General features: G+C 34.1%; 1 protein-coding gene across 5 annotated transcripts in view; it reads right to left on the bottom strand.

Moving 5' to 3' along the window:
• The window catches only part of PHKB (phosphorylase kinase regulatory subunit beta), a 254654-nt gene that overhangs the window by 106680 nt on the left and 133147 nt on the right, over window positions 1-14827 (bottom strand). For all 5 annotated transcript variants that reach the window (XM_074293309.1, XM_074293310.1, XM_074293312.1 and 2 more), the window contains 2 exons: window positions 12264-12341; window positions 10381-10539 (listed from right to left, as the gene is read on the bottom strand). In XM_074293309.1, the coding sequence (XP_074149410.1) occupies window positions 10381-10539; window positions 12264-12341 (237 nt within the window). The remainder of the gene's footprint in view (window positions 1-10380; window positions 10540-12263; window positions 12342-14827) is intronic.

Below are 14827 nucleotides of genomic sequence, written 5' to 3'. Positions count from 1 at the left end.
AAAATGAAAAAATTATGAAAAACTAGTTTATAGAAGAATAAAAACCCATTTAATGTAATAGAATTGGGTTAAAGGGAGAGGAAAATAAAATAGTTACTCTGTATTACAGTAGTAGTAAATGAATAAGTAAATGAATCCAGGCAGCTAGGTGGTGCAGTGGATAGGGCATCAGCCCTCAGACACTTAACACTTCATAGCTGTACGACCCTGGGCAAGTCACTTAACGCCAATTGCCTCAGCAAAAAAAAAAAAAAAAAAAAAAAAAGGAGTAAATGAATCAAATGAAAAGTGAAGTATCAATTATTTTAGTCTATGTCACAGAGTCAGTAGGCTTTTAAAAGTTAAATGGGAACTTAACTACCATTTTAGACCATTGTTTTTATGAGAAAATATTTTCTGAACAATGGAATCCAAACAAATGGCTCAGAAAGAGTTGGAACAGAAATAACTATTAATACTTATTGCTTTTATTTGTAGTTTTAACTTTTTAAAAGCATTTTCATTCACTTATTCCATTGCAACAAACATTTATGTAGAACCTATTGTGTGCAGAGCTAGTGTGCTATAACTAGAGGAATTTCCTTATGGAACTGGAAGTTTAATAAGGGATATAAGATATAAATAATTACAACATAAAAGAAATAGTTATTAAGTCCATGCACAAAAGACATACATAACAAGTACCTAGATACAGACCGAGATCTGGTCTTGAAGTCAGAAAGATGTGGATTTGAGCCATTCCTCCAAGATAAATTAGTTGTATTTGATAATAAGTGGACAAATCTCAAACATTTTCTCTTCCTACACCTGAAGGTCTGAACAGTGAGAACCAATCTGTTGTTTAGAAAAATGCTTTCTTCAAATATGACACTTCATCTCCTGACTGGACATTTCCCTTGGCTGTCTCCCATGCCTCAAATAATTTCCTACTGAGAGAATAATTTATTTTGGATCCTACTCTATTCTAATCAGTATTAATCAATTTGATAGAATCGTATCAAAATTCTGTATATAAGGGCCCAGAGCTGTGAGTTGCAGATTTTAAGTTCATTTGCTTAACTATAGGATGTTAGTTAAAGGCCATCCACCTTTGTTTTGCCTTGTGATGATGACCAAGTTCAGTTTAGCAGAGGTGACAACTACATGGAAAGAGCCCCAAAATACTTTGTACTTCTGGACCAATTACTTGTCCAATAGGAACAGATGATATAATTGACTGTAATAGCTTGTACCATTTCCTCCTACCTAAATTAAGGAGAAGCCTGTCCATCTTAAGTGGAGATATTCCTTGCTTCACCCAACTTCTGACCATGCTGACATGTTATTTTGCTTATTCAGTGGAATTATTTGGTATAGCTATCTTGGAATGGCTGGACAGATAGCTCTATTATAACAGGACCCTGGAAGGAGGTAGTATCTCAGATCATGAGGAAGATCTGAATTCTGCTTATTAGCAGGGACCATGGACCCTTCAATAAAGTGTCACTGGCTCAGATCTCTGCCTCAATCTCTCTTATTTTCAGTGGGATAACTAATTTCCACACCACCTACTCTGCCTCCTGCCTTCCCAGGTTTCTTTTAAGTCTCAACTAAAGTTCCAACTTCTATATGACGCCTTAAGTAGTTTTTTTAATCTTAGTGCTAAGGTTATTTCTAATTCTTCTTGTACATATCTTGTTTGCACATAATTATTGGCATTTGTCTCCTCCATTAGATTATAAGCTCCTTTAGAGAAGAGAGCATTTTTACCCTTTTTTGTATCTCAGAATTTAACACAGTGCCAGAAAAAAAGTAGGCATTTAATAAATATTTGACTTGATCCTCAGGTCAGATGTAAAATTTGTTCATTACATTGTACAAAGACAGCAGTGTAGATTTGGAAAAGGAAGAAATTATCTGGTTAATGTTAACTAGAAAATTCAAATAATTACAATCTGCTATTTGCCAAGATTCTGATTTTACTGAATATCAAAGAGAAAGTAGATCATTAGAACATATGTATATTTGTGTGTGTGTATGTATGTATGTATGTGTATATCTCCAGCATTCTATTATGAAATAAGGGAAACCTAGAAAGATTAATACCCCCTAATAATACCCCCTATTAAATTTAATAAAATTTCTAAATTCATGTAATAGATAATTAGTCCAGTGGTTAGTACACTGATTAGTACATGGTAGGCACTTACAAATGCTTTTTGATGGAAATATCTTAATATTTATGTTTTTTTGTAGAGAGAAAGAATCCAGATCTGTGGTTTCACTAGTAGTAGGATAGTACGTAGTACTACTAGCAGTGTAAAAACTCACTCCAACAATATCTCTATATAACTTGAAATTTTAGAAAGTTGCTTAGATTGCACTGAGATGTTAATTAGCTAATTCTAATAAACTTGCTTTTTTTGCACTTGATGAATAAAAAGTTTTAAAATCTGTGCTCTTGTTTTTATAAAGTATAATAAGCATAATTTATTCTTTAATGACTAAGGATTGTGCAGTGTTCAGGGTCAAAATTCTGAATAAAAATTTTTAGAACTCTAGCCATGAAAAGCTGAAGGAAATAGCACTGGACATGCACTGATCACAGAATACATTAAGGAAGATTGTAATTATCTTCCATTCTTAACATTTACTATCTCTTCCTAAAAGTTTAAAGAAGAAAGCAAAATTCAAAGTTAATCCTGGCTTTTATTAACTGAGGCTTTAATAGAATATGTACTAGATTACTTATCAACTTTATTTTAATGAACACAACCTTATTTAGCAACTCTTATTAAATTTAATCAAGATAATTTGCTTTCTTCATTCCAAACAGTATTTTATACTATAGATGCTTTTAAAATTGATAAATTTTAAAACACATTAGTCTAATGAAGAAAAAAGTATCTTCCTGTGAGTTAGGAGAATTAAGTTCCAGTTTTCTTGTGTCAGGTTTTAATTATTTGTATCTAAAATAAGCAGCAAGTCATTCACCCTGTCAAAACCTGGTTCTACTTCTGAAAATTCAACGAATATTTATTAAATTCCTATCATGTACAAGCTACTACCATCAAGAAGCCAACATTCTACTAAGGAAGACATGAATATAACATATACACAAGCAAATAAAATTATATGCAAAGTAGCACAAAGTAATTTCAAAAAGAAGAGACTGAGGTCCAGTAAAATTGAGCTCTGCTTTGAAGGAAACTAATGGATACTATAAAGTAGAAAGGAGAAAGAAGAACACTGCAGATATGCACAAGCACACATTCAGATATTCAGTACAAAGGCACAGGTAGAAAAATGTACTTTACGTGCCTGTGTTGTATACTTTCAAGTACTATATAAATATGAAATACTTTATTTTCACATGAATGTTGATTTTTGAGGTTTATTCACATACAACAATATAGATACTTTCTGGATATTTAGCTTAAGTAACTTCCAAAATTATTTCTTTTTTTTTTTTTCCCCCCCCTGAGGCTGGGGTTAAGTGACTTGCCCAGGGTCACACAGCTAGGAAGTGTTAAGTGTCTGAGACCAGATTTGAACTCTGGTCCTCCTGTATTCAAGGCTGGTGCTCTATCCACTGCGCCACCTAGCTGCCCCTCAAAATTATTTCTAATGGGAATTTTATGAGATTATTTTAAAAGAATTATTGCTTATGAATGGCTTTGCTTTTCAATGTATATTTACATCAGAATTTTCAAAGAATTATTGCTTATGAATGGCTTTGCTTTTCAATGTATATTTACATCAGAATTTTCCTAAAGTGTTAAGGACCCCACCTAAGTGTGAAAGCCCCCACAGCTGTGAATCATAACACATTTGAAAAAATTTCAAGTTAGCCTTTACTGATGCAGATGTTGCTTATGAGTTGGGAATGAAATAATCAGAGGCAAGGGGAAGAAGAGAGAGGTAAAGAGAATGTAACTGCCTCTCAGTCTCCTTGTAATATTATCATTCTGTCACATGAAGGGATCTATTCTGCTGGTTAGAAATGAATGCCCTGAAGCTACTAGCAGGTTGCTCCCCAACACTAAATTATTTTTGTATTACTTATTTTCTAACTAATCTAATATTTCTAAGCTAGAGCTTCATATCAGAAACAGCAATCTATATCATTTACCCAAAATACTAACTGGATTCTGCTTAGTTTTCTCAATAGAGATACATTGTCATATCCATCAAACTCTATGGTAGACACTGAGGAAGATACAATTTTTGGTAAAACACTATCCTTAAGCTACATAGAGTATGCACTAGACAAAAGAGCATAGGACACAAATTTTAAAATAAAATCACATGATATGTGCATTAGAGATGCTCAAAACAAAGTGTCATATGATGCCTGAAAAGAAAAATCCTTATAAATCATTGAAATCACAGAACACAATGAAGGAAATAGCATTGAAATTGGACTTTCAGTTCTGGCTAGGAAATCATAAGGTGAAGATGGGATAATTACACATATCAGGAAAAAAAAGTTGTCAGTTTAGAGCATAATAATATGTAGAAATAATGTAAAATAGGTCTTGAAAGGAAGATTGAAGTTATGGAAAGCTTGAAAATCAAGCAGAGATATTTGAACTTTACTCCGTAAGTCAGTTGTATCAAACTCAAATAGATATGGGGACCACTTATCTGTATATAAGGATCCCTGTGGGTTACATATTGATTTAGTTTAAAAATATAACATTTCAACAGGTGGTAATAAGTATCTAAAATAAGTTGGTGATGTTTGGAAGAGGAGAGGATGGATTCATAACAGAGAATGCTGAAGATTTGGTAACACAAAACATCAGGTGGGAGAGAGAAGAAAAAAAATTAAATATAAGTCCAGCAAAAACATTTAGAAGTATTTAGCATATAAACAATAAATACTTGCTTACTATCAACATGAATGAAAGAAAGGATGAGGGTACAACTGACATAAATAATGAATTAAAAAAGAAAAAAAGAAAAAAAAAGGACTAAGAAGCAGGTTTGGAAGGGTAGATAACAAACTTGATTTAAGACATGATGAGTTTGAAGTACCAATGGGCCATCTAGGGATGTCAAAGAAACAGTGAAAAAGAAGAATAAGTTGCATAGAGGTGAAATAGCAAGCCACACTGAATGGATGAATAACTGCCCAGAAGGATAGAAAGAAAAGAGGATGAAAGTGAGGAAGAGAATGAAGAGTTAGTGAAAGACAGCAATAAGGAAGAAAGAATCAAAAGAGTGTGAGTTGTCTAGAGGTCATGGTGAGGAAAACACACAGAAAGCATGGGTGGTCAACCAGTATCCAAAAATGCACGTAAATCAAGGAGAGTAAGACTGTAGAAAGTCTTTGGATTTGGCAAGTAGGAAATCATTATTTATATGTACAAAATCATTCCCAACAGATAAGTGGTCAAAGGATGTGAACAAAAAGTTTTCACAAGAAGAATTGCAAACTATTAACACCACATGAACAAATGTTCCAATAACTAATAAAAAGGGAAATGCAAATAAAATCTATCTGAAGTTTTACCTTAGACTCTATAAATTGACAAAAGTGACAAAAATGGGGATAGTTATTATTGGAAAAATTGTGGGAAGACTAGTGCAAATCAAAATGCAAGTCAGCACTCAGAAAAGGCTATGAACATTACATGCTAACAAGGGACAGGAGAGATGAAACAAGCATTATTTTACAAACCACAATATCAGCACAATCATAGGAAGAGTCAAAAGAGACGGAGAGTGTAGAAATTATTTTTGTAGTTTTGATGACCCTAAAAAGGGTGGGGTGAGAACATACTAGGGAAGAAAAGCATAGCAATGAAAGGTATATATCTATAATCTCACATAACTGATAACACAAACAGAAGTCTATATAATTGAATAAGGAGTGGAGGGAGCAATATCACTTGAGGATTGTTATTAACTAATACAAAATAAAATAAACATTTATGTGACAATTTACATTACAATAGCATTGTAAAAATGAACAATTTTGGAAGATTTAAGAACTGAACAATTCAATGATAGATTATGATGCTAGAGAATCACTGATTTAGAATGATGTCAATTTCAAGTTTTTTAGTGAAGGAGGTTAGGTGGTATGCTTCATAGTCTGGAGAACCGAAGTCATAATGGGAAAGTATGAATTACTTCTGAATGGGACTGATTGGATGAAGTATTTCTCAGTATTGAGTCACAGGGAACCTATCACAGGGAACCAGAACTGGAACCTTGGGGGAGGTCATTTGCTCTCTGGAGGAATGAACTTTGAACCTGAGGCATAGGAAGTTACAGGAAGTGGCATGACCTGTGGGAAGCAGACAATATTGGCGACCATTGGTCAAGGATGGTTACATCTTGTTAGTCTATCTAAGGAAAAGGCTTGGGTCTTTTGCTATTTAACCAGGTGTTCTACTTCCTGCTGGTCAGGCCAAGCAAGTGGCAGGAGCTGGGATGGCTCCCAGGTGTGTCTAGGCCTCTCCCTTCAGGGATTAAATAAATGCTTTCCTTTGTACCTGATGATGTCTCTGATTACTTAATTGGGAAGGGAGTCTTGCCCCTAGCACGTCACAGACAGTTTATGGGGTTTCGAGCCTGAGATCTGGCTTCCTAGAGAGATGGCTAGTGGGCCCCTGATTCAAGATAGGTGCCAGGTTGGGATCTCCAACCAACGTTGAGATCAGACTCTCAGCCTCTTTCTCTGTGAAGAATGGGCCTACAAAGAGATACTTGGGTACAAACAGAGGGCACACAAGTCTTCTAAGATGAAGCCCGGGTGAGAGAAAAAGTCAGGTAACATGCATATGTAATCCTAGAGGCACTGCTCTTGAACTATCCTTGTGGGCCCTGGGATCATCAAGCCTTGGGTGATCCAGATTAAGGGGTGAGGGCCAGATTAATGCCCTGTTACAGCACAGGATAGGGGCGCTCTATGGTTGGCTATGAAGGTAGGCAACTCCTTCTAACTCTGGTCTACCAAGAGACCCTGGAGGGGTTTTGGCTTCTGAAGACCAGTGGGATGAGATTGGATGCTCTGAGAGACAGCAGTCCAACTCAAATCTTTGGAGCAAAAAGGAAAAAAAAAAAGGTGCACTTGGGTATTTTTATATGTGGGAAAGTGGGGAAGAGATGGTCTCTTCTGTTACATTACCTCATCTGATCCCTACAACAACCTTCTAAGGTAGAAGCTAGATTATCAGAGTATGGAGGTAAGTCTGGATTCTCAGATACCACATCAAAGGGATGGGAGCTGAGACTAATTTTACCAGACTGAAGGCTGTAAGTATAGAAATTATCTCTTTTGTCCAACTTGATCTAGTTAATTTGGCAATGCTCATTGCCAGAAAATAGACAAGTAAGTGATTTTTATTTATTTATTTTTTTTGGATACAGTAAGATATAGTGACAAAAGCTCTAGAAACAGAATTCTTGGGTTCTTTATTAGGTACAAACTGAAGCAAATCATTTCCCTCTTTATGACTCAGTGTCCTCATTTGAATAACAAAAGTATCAGACATAGGAGGAAACTGAGTTTGGTTATTCAAGGATGGACTCTATTTAGTTTTCAAAAAGTATCACTCAATTTCATCCAGAAAGTGGAATGATGAAAAATCATTACCTAGCTAAACGGTAAATTATCCATTTTTCTCTTCTTAACTGAGTATAATGCAAGAAAGTGAGAATCAAGATATTTAGAATTTAAATTCTAAACCCTGATTTGCAGGTCTCAGCACTGGACTCCTATGTCAAAGTCCTAATACTGTTATTTATATCTAGGATACTAAGTAGTATACAAATAGATGGTTGTAAAATGGCCAGAGATGTGAAATGCTACTTACTTTTATCTTATTTATTTATTAAATACTGCAAAACTAAACTCCAACCAATTTCAAATACCAAATTAGTAGACTCTCAAGTCTTTGAGAGTCAAGTCTCAAGGATTTAAGGTGTTAGTATCATTGAGATGACAGTTACAATCTAATTACAATTACATTTTTTAGGTTAGCATTTTTTTCAAATACCTCATTTCCATGTGCAAAAATATTTTTTGGATTTGCTACTGCACTAAAAAGAAGAAATGTTATCAATAACATTGTCTTTTGTGTTTATACTGTCCTCTTCCTAGAAGAATAAGCATGGACAAATTTCCCATGTGTCCTTTAATTAGCATTATGCAAATAAAAACAGCCAATTAAGGGCAGAATGTAAAACATTAACTCAATTTGCTTTGCATTAGTGGGTTTGTGTCGAGCCTTTCTTAAATATTATTTTCCACACACTTATGCAACATTGAAACTGAAAACCTGGTTTTGAAATATATTTCCCTAAAGGAATGTAAAGAAAGAATGGAAGACTATTACTCTTAAGAGTACAAACAAATGTAACACATAACCTAATACTGGAGAGAAGAGAGACAACAATGGTATTTCACAGAATAAACTGTTAGGTTCCCTACTAGGTGCTAAGTCAGTACTTAACAATTCTGTAGCTCAGAGTTTACACCTTTAAAGGAGTTTACACCTTTAAAGGAGTTTACACCTTTAAAGGAGTTTACACCTTTAAAGAAGCAAGTTCATTGGTTGTAAAGGAGTTTCCACTAGCCCCTTCTCTGGGAGGATAAAAGGAGCCAACATTGAGTGGGCAGAGCAGTCTGGAAGAAGTCAGTCTGGAAAGAGAGACCCTGGATTGGGTCAAAGATAAGACTTCCCAGGAGAACTTCAGGGAAGCTGGAGGAGATTCAGAGCCAGGATTCAGGAAGAACAGGATTCGAGATTCTACTGTGGTGCTGACTGAAGACACTTGGACAAGAGCAGATTCACAAGAATAAAATAAAAACCTGCTCATGGAGATTCACAACTAGGATTGACTTTGGGAAACCCGCAATCCCATACTCTTGGAGGCAAAGTCTGATTCATTCCCACATCTACCTTCGCTTTGGCTGGAGGCTTTGGATTCAGAGGGAGCTAGAGACCGAAGCTGGCTGGTGGCATTCTGACAGGAAAAGATTCAAGAGTTTGAAAGACACAATACAGAACTAAAGCCAAGGCTGCCTCCCCAGAAGCTCCCCAAGAGATCTCTTCCCAGAGAACGATCGCAAATCTAGAGACAACAGAACATTACATTTTGGGCCCAATGTGGGACAAAGACTTTTTTTGCCTATCCTGACTCTGGCTGATTCTGAGCCCTTCAGGGGGCTAGCCCAGACTTAATAGTAAACAGTTGCATAAGTTGTACAATTCAGTTACAATGCTTCCAATTAGCTTTTTCTCATTATTTGTCATCTTCTACAAAGGCATTTCATCTACAAAAATGATTGTCCTTTTGATAAAGGCACTAAAAACTATCATGATTTTTCAACAAATTTTAAGAAGGAAATCTAACAACTGGCTTTTTTCTGTCACCATACTATCTTTCATTTGCATATGCCCCAAGAATTCTGATCAGTTTCTTAGATTCTTAAGAAACTGTACAAAATGATTTTTCATTGCATTCCAAGTGATAGATCCATTAGTCTTTTAACTATCATGAGGATTGCTACAGTGAATATATCAAAGTAGTTAACTATCCATCATTCAATTCCTTTTGGTATATGGTTACCTAGAAGCATAAATGACAAAATGGATAAGTTAAATCAGAAAGTCATGGCTTCCTAGGAAACTTTTAAAAGATGCAATCTGGTCTTTACAATGCTAAAGATCTTTTTCAAAAATGCTGAACTTAAGCTGCAAAACCAAAAGGAGCAAAGAACAAAAAAAAAAAAAAAAAAAAAAAAAAAAGATTTGGCAAAGATTGGATATGTAAGTTGAGTAAAAATGAGGAGTCAAGTGAGGAGACTGAAGTTGCCAACCTGGGAGACTAGGAGGATACTGGTACCCTCAACAACAAAAGGAAAATTCAGAAAAGTAGAGCATTTTGGGGAAATGATAATGAGTTGTTTTGAACATAATTAGTTTTAGATGCCAAGGAAACATCTTATTTGAAATGTCAAATGTATAACTGGAGCTTAGAAGATTAGAACTATAGAGATAGTTCTGGGAATTATATGCAAAGAAATAACTGGCCCCATGGGAATTTGAAATTACTGTTAGCATAATAGAGAGAGAAAAGAGGAGGGGAAAAAAAAAAAAAAAGCTAAAGACAAACAGTACTTTGGGTGATGAGGGGTAAAGGGAACACACATATTTAAGGAGTATGACCTGGATGAAGATCCAGCAAAAGAAGCTGAGAAGGAATAGTCAGGAAGAAAACCAAGAGAGATTAGTGTCATGAAAACTCAAATAGGAGAGAATATTTTAGAAGAAGAAAGTTATAAACAGTAGAAAAGAAAAATGTTGATAATGAATATATCAGATGCAAATTTTGGACAATAAAAAGAACTAGTATTTATCTTTCTTTGCTTCTTCTACTTACCTAGAAGTTTTGCAATGACATAAAGAGCTTGTCCCCACAGGAAAAATTTTCCATCACGCCCACAGTTACTAGGAAATCTCTTCTGACTACCAGGATTTTTCTTCTCAGATTCCACAAAGTCAGCTGGCACATAATAATACTTTGGTACAACAGGATACCCTGCAGAGTTTAAAAATAAATACTCAAATAAAATTAGTTTCCTTCTATGATATTCAATCTTTATAAAATGAAAATGGTTTTAGAGGAGAGTTAAAGGTAATACATGTGATAATCAAAACTCGACAAACTGAATGATTGTCTACAATCTCCTTTCATTCTAAAAATGTATTACAAAATACAGAGAAAATATTATGTCCTTAAAAAAAAAGTTTCTCACCAAGCAGTATGATAATCTCTTAACTTTTTTTTTTTTTTTTTAATTTTAACAACTGTATGCAGAATAACAAGTATGAATACTTAGAGGAAAGGGAAATACTATTTTAAATAGGATTAATCCAGGGAATTTTCATAAGTGAGATCCTTTCCCATCTTAAGTGAAGAATTATATATCTAAATCCTTTGTTAGAAAAGGAATTCCCATTTAAGTGTTAAGCCTATTACCTCTTAGTCAGTACTGGAAGAGGGGGAAAAAAAAATCAACTTCTCTTAACGCTAAATAGACAAACTTTAAAAAGTCTTTTTTTTTTTTTTCCTAAAGTATCTTTACTTAAAAGCATAAAAATCATTATTTTAAGTGAGGGACCTCTAACTATTACATGGAGGGAAAATCACCAGAATTGTAGGGGACTATAAAAGTGTTACAAGTTTATATTAAGAATTCAATTATTCTGAGATTGCATATGCTTCAAGATCTCCCTAAAATCTCGTCACTTCATTTTTACATTAAAGCTTATGTCATCAACAAGTACATCTCAGACCTTTTACTGGCATATATGTTTATAATGCATGGGGAAAGTTAATAAATAAGGACATTTGGGGGCCCAATGTGTAGTAAGTGAAACCAATGAACTTTCCCATAATCTCTAAATCTGATTCAAGAAACCCCTAATACCTTTAATTTATACAATACAATAACTAAAATCAATGTGTTGGATCATCTTGAACAAAACTGAACATATCACTTTATTAATATTCACATTACTACTTTTCAAGTATTCCTGCTAACAATGAAGCTAATACATACAAGTACAAATGATTCCCAAGAAATCAAAACAATTTGAACAATATCTAGTTGCAGTTTAAGAGAATAAAAGGGAGATATACAAGAACACCATTGCTTTCCTAAAACAATTTGTTTTTTGAACAAAAAATGAAACCACATAGAGTAATCATCCACTAGGAGGTTTTTGGTAATAGAAAAAATAAGACAAAACATAAAAGAGTAAAGACTGCAATTTTATTTATTGCAAAATAATATTCTTTCACAGTATGAGCTCTAAATGCTTAGAAGAAAGGTGGCATTATGACAGTAATCATACAGCTTGCCCAAGGAGAGTCCTTGAACACACTAATTTAGATAGATTAAGTTTTGGTCACATATTACATTAAACTCACAACTTACATGGTAAAGACACTAGTGAATATACAATAAGCCTACAAAACATAGATTGCCAAACTTTCAGGATTATGACTATAATTCTATAGTTGAGACTAGACCTAGTTGCTAGTATTTAACTTCATTCTTCTCAAAGAAAATGAAATGGTTTAAGAAATGAAATATCATAAAGAATTCATGAGTATTGCAGTTTTTTTTTTTCATTTCAAATTGCTTTATTAGCCAGGTTTGAGGCATCATATACTTTCTCACATTATTAATATATTTTTACATCATTTGGATGAAATTTGGATAAAAATGAGATCTCAAGTAGGAATTATAGCTGTACCTTCTGTTGTCTGATGTAGGACTGGAGTCAGAAGATCCTGGTATTCCTTTACTTGTGAAGGATTTCCTTTAAAAACTCCTGAAGAATAGAATCATACAATTTCTACATTTAAATAAATATCTGACCAACTTGATACAATTAGTGACTGAGTTATTATTATTTATTTCCCTCAATGAGTAAAAATCAATGTAAAATCAAATTGCAAGCTAAAAATTAAAACTATAAATCCTGAAAGATTAAAACAAAGAAATTTATTTCAGAAGGCCACCTGGACTTTAAAGATTTAAAAAAGTAAACTTTAATAGTTTGAAACTTTACTACATTTATACTATGGATATTAATATTATATATATTTTGAATAATACAGAATATGTTTGTATGGACACTGTCTCCATTGATCAAATCACAACTTGTCCCTGAATTACTAGATAGTTATCATGCATTAGTGAGACTTGGGTTAGGGTGAGTATTTTTTTAATAGCCAAGTTATAGATCAGCCTATCCAAACTTAGCTAGAGTAATTTGAAGAAGATATAAATCTAGTTTAATAGGAACTGGGCCTTTATATATTGGTGGAACTTGACATAATTTTTGCTTTACTGGTATAATTATTTAAAAGCCAAGCTCACTCTCCAAGTTATAAAGCCCTGGAGAAGGAAGGAAGTATGGTACATTGAAAAATATACTAGTTCTCCAGTAAAGGGATTGAATTCAAATTCCAACAGGTTTACTGCCTATATATTAAGATTTGTGACTTTTTTCCCCATTGCTTGGATATATTTATTATGTTGTTAAAATTAAAACATATTAAAAGGGATTTTTCTCCAGTTCTTAGTAAGGAATTGTAACTTATGTGCTATTTGAGTGCCCATATATTTTTCTTGGTATTTTATAATGTATATTTTAGATTTAAGCAAGGTTATTAATGATCAGATTGCTTAATCACTTGTGCTTCAAGTTTCTTCATCCATAAAATAAACAGGTTGTACCAGATGACCTCTATAATTTCTTCTAGCACAAAAGCTAGGAGAGCATAATTTTTTTTAGCGAAGATTAACTATAGTATACAATTATAATTAGTATGATTTCCATTGTCAAGGAAGCCTTTAAATTTCTTTAAAATTCCATATAAATAATAACACAGCATAATTATCATATAGCCTTTACCCTCAATAAGTACAAAAAAAAAAAAAAAAAAAAGTCTTCACCTTTACCAATAGTTCCATAGGGTAGAGATGTAGTGAACTACAGATGTGGAATGCAGTCTGTGTTGTCAGATCTGATTAATGTATCTATTGGTTTTGCTTAACTGTACTTTGCTTATATTACAAGATAGATTTCTACTAGGTAGAGATCATTGGCAAGTGACAGAAATATTTAAAGAGAGTCTCTTGTAAAGGGCTGAATAGATGCACTGGAATCAGACAACCAAGCACTTAAGGCTAATTACCTATTGGACAATAATTCTATTAGCATATGCTTGGAAAATGGTCCTTCTCACTATGATGTGTTGGCTTGATCTTTTGGTGTATACAGAGAATTGTAGGAGTGATTAGGAGGCAGAGTAAAACAAGCCAGAGTTATTTTGGAGGAAGACAACAAGAAATGAGGTCAATGGGTCTGTAGAGAGCCTGTGGCAGTTTTTGTCGATCCCCTTCACTTCTCCCCCTAAAAATCAAGGACTTTTGCTTATCTTGACTCCAGCTGATTCTGGGGCCTTCAAGGGGCTAACCCGGACTTCACAATCACTAGAGACAATTTTTAAAGTATCAATAACTAAACATTGTGCTGTATGAGTTGAAAAAATACATTTTTCTCTAAACTTTACAGGCATAAGACATTATAGGAATGTAATACTGTATATATTGGGGTATATGGTAATTTTGGCTGAATGGATTTTTCTCTCTTCTTTCATTTTTAATCTTTAAATCATGATTCATTGGATAGAGGAACTAAACGGAAATCTTTAGAAGTAAAGGTGATGTCCAATTGATAAATGGTCAAAGGATATGAACAGACAATTTTCAGATGATGAAATTAAAACTATTTCCGCTCATATGAAAGAGTGTTCCAAATCACTATTGATCAGAGAAATGCAAATTAAGACAACTCTGAGATATCATTACACACCTGTCAGATTGGCTAAGATGACAGGAACAAATAATGATGAATGTTGGAGGGGATGTGGGAAAACTGGAACACTGATGCATTGTTGGTGGAGTTGTGAAAAAATCCAACCATTCTGGAGAGCAATCTGGAATTATGCCCAAAAAGTTATCAAAATGTGCATACCCTTTGACCCAGCCATACTACTACGGGGCTTATATCCCAAGGAAATACTAAAGAAGGGAAAGGGACCTGTATGTGCCAAAATGTTTGTGGCAGCCCTTTTCATAGTGGCTAGAAGCTGGAAGATGAATGGATGCCCATCAATTGGAGAATGGCTGGGTAAATTGTGGTATATGAATGTTATGGAATATTATTGTTCTGTAAGAAATGACCAACAGGAGAAATACAGAGAGGCTTGGAGAGACTTACATCAACTGATGCTAAGTGAAACGAGC

This window comes from Sminthopsis crassicaudata, chromosome 2 (genome assembly GCF_048593235.1).
Source record: "Sminthopsis crassicaudata isolate SCR6 chromosome 2, ASM4859323v1, whole genome shotgun sequence".
Classification (NCBI taxonomy): Eukaryota; Metazoa; Chordata; class Mammalia; order Dasyuromorphia; family Dasyuridae; genus Sminthopsis; species Sminthopsis crassicaudata.
The sequence above is the reverse complement of the archived record's forward strand: the minus strand, read 5'-3'. Positions and strand labels throughout refer to the sequence as shown.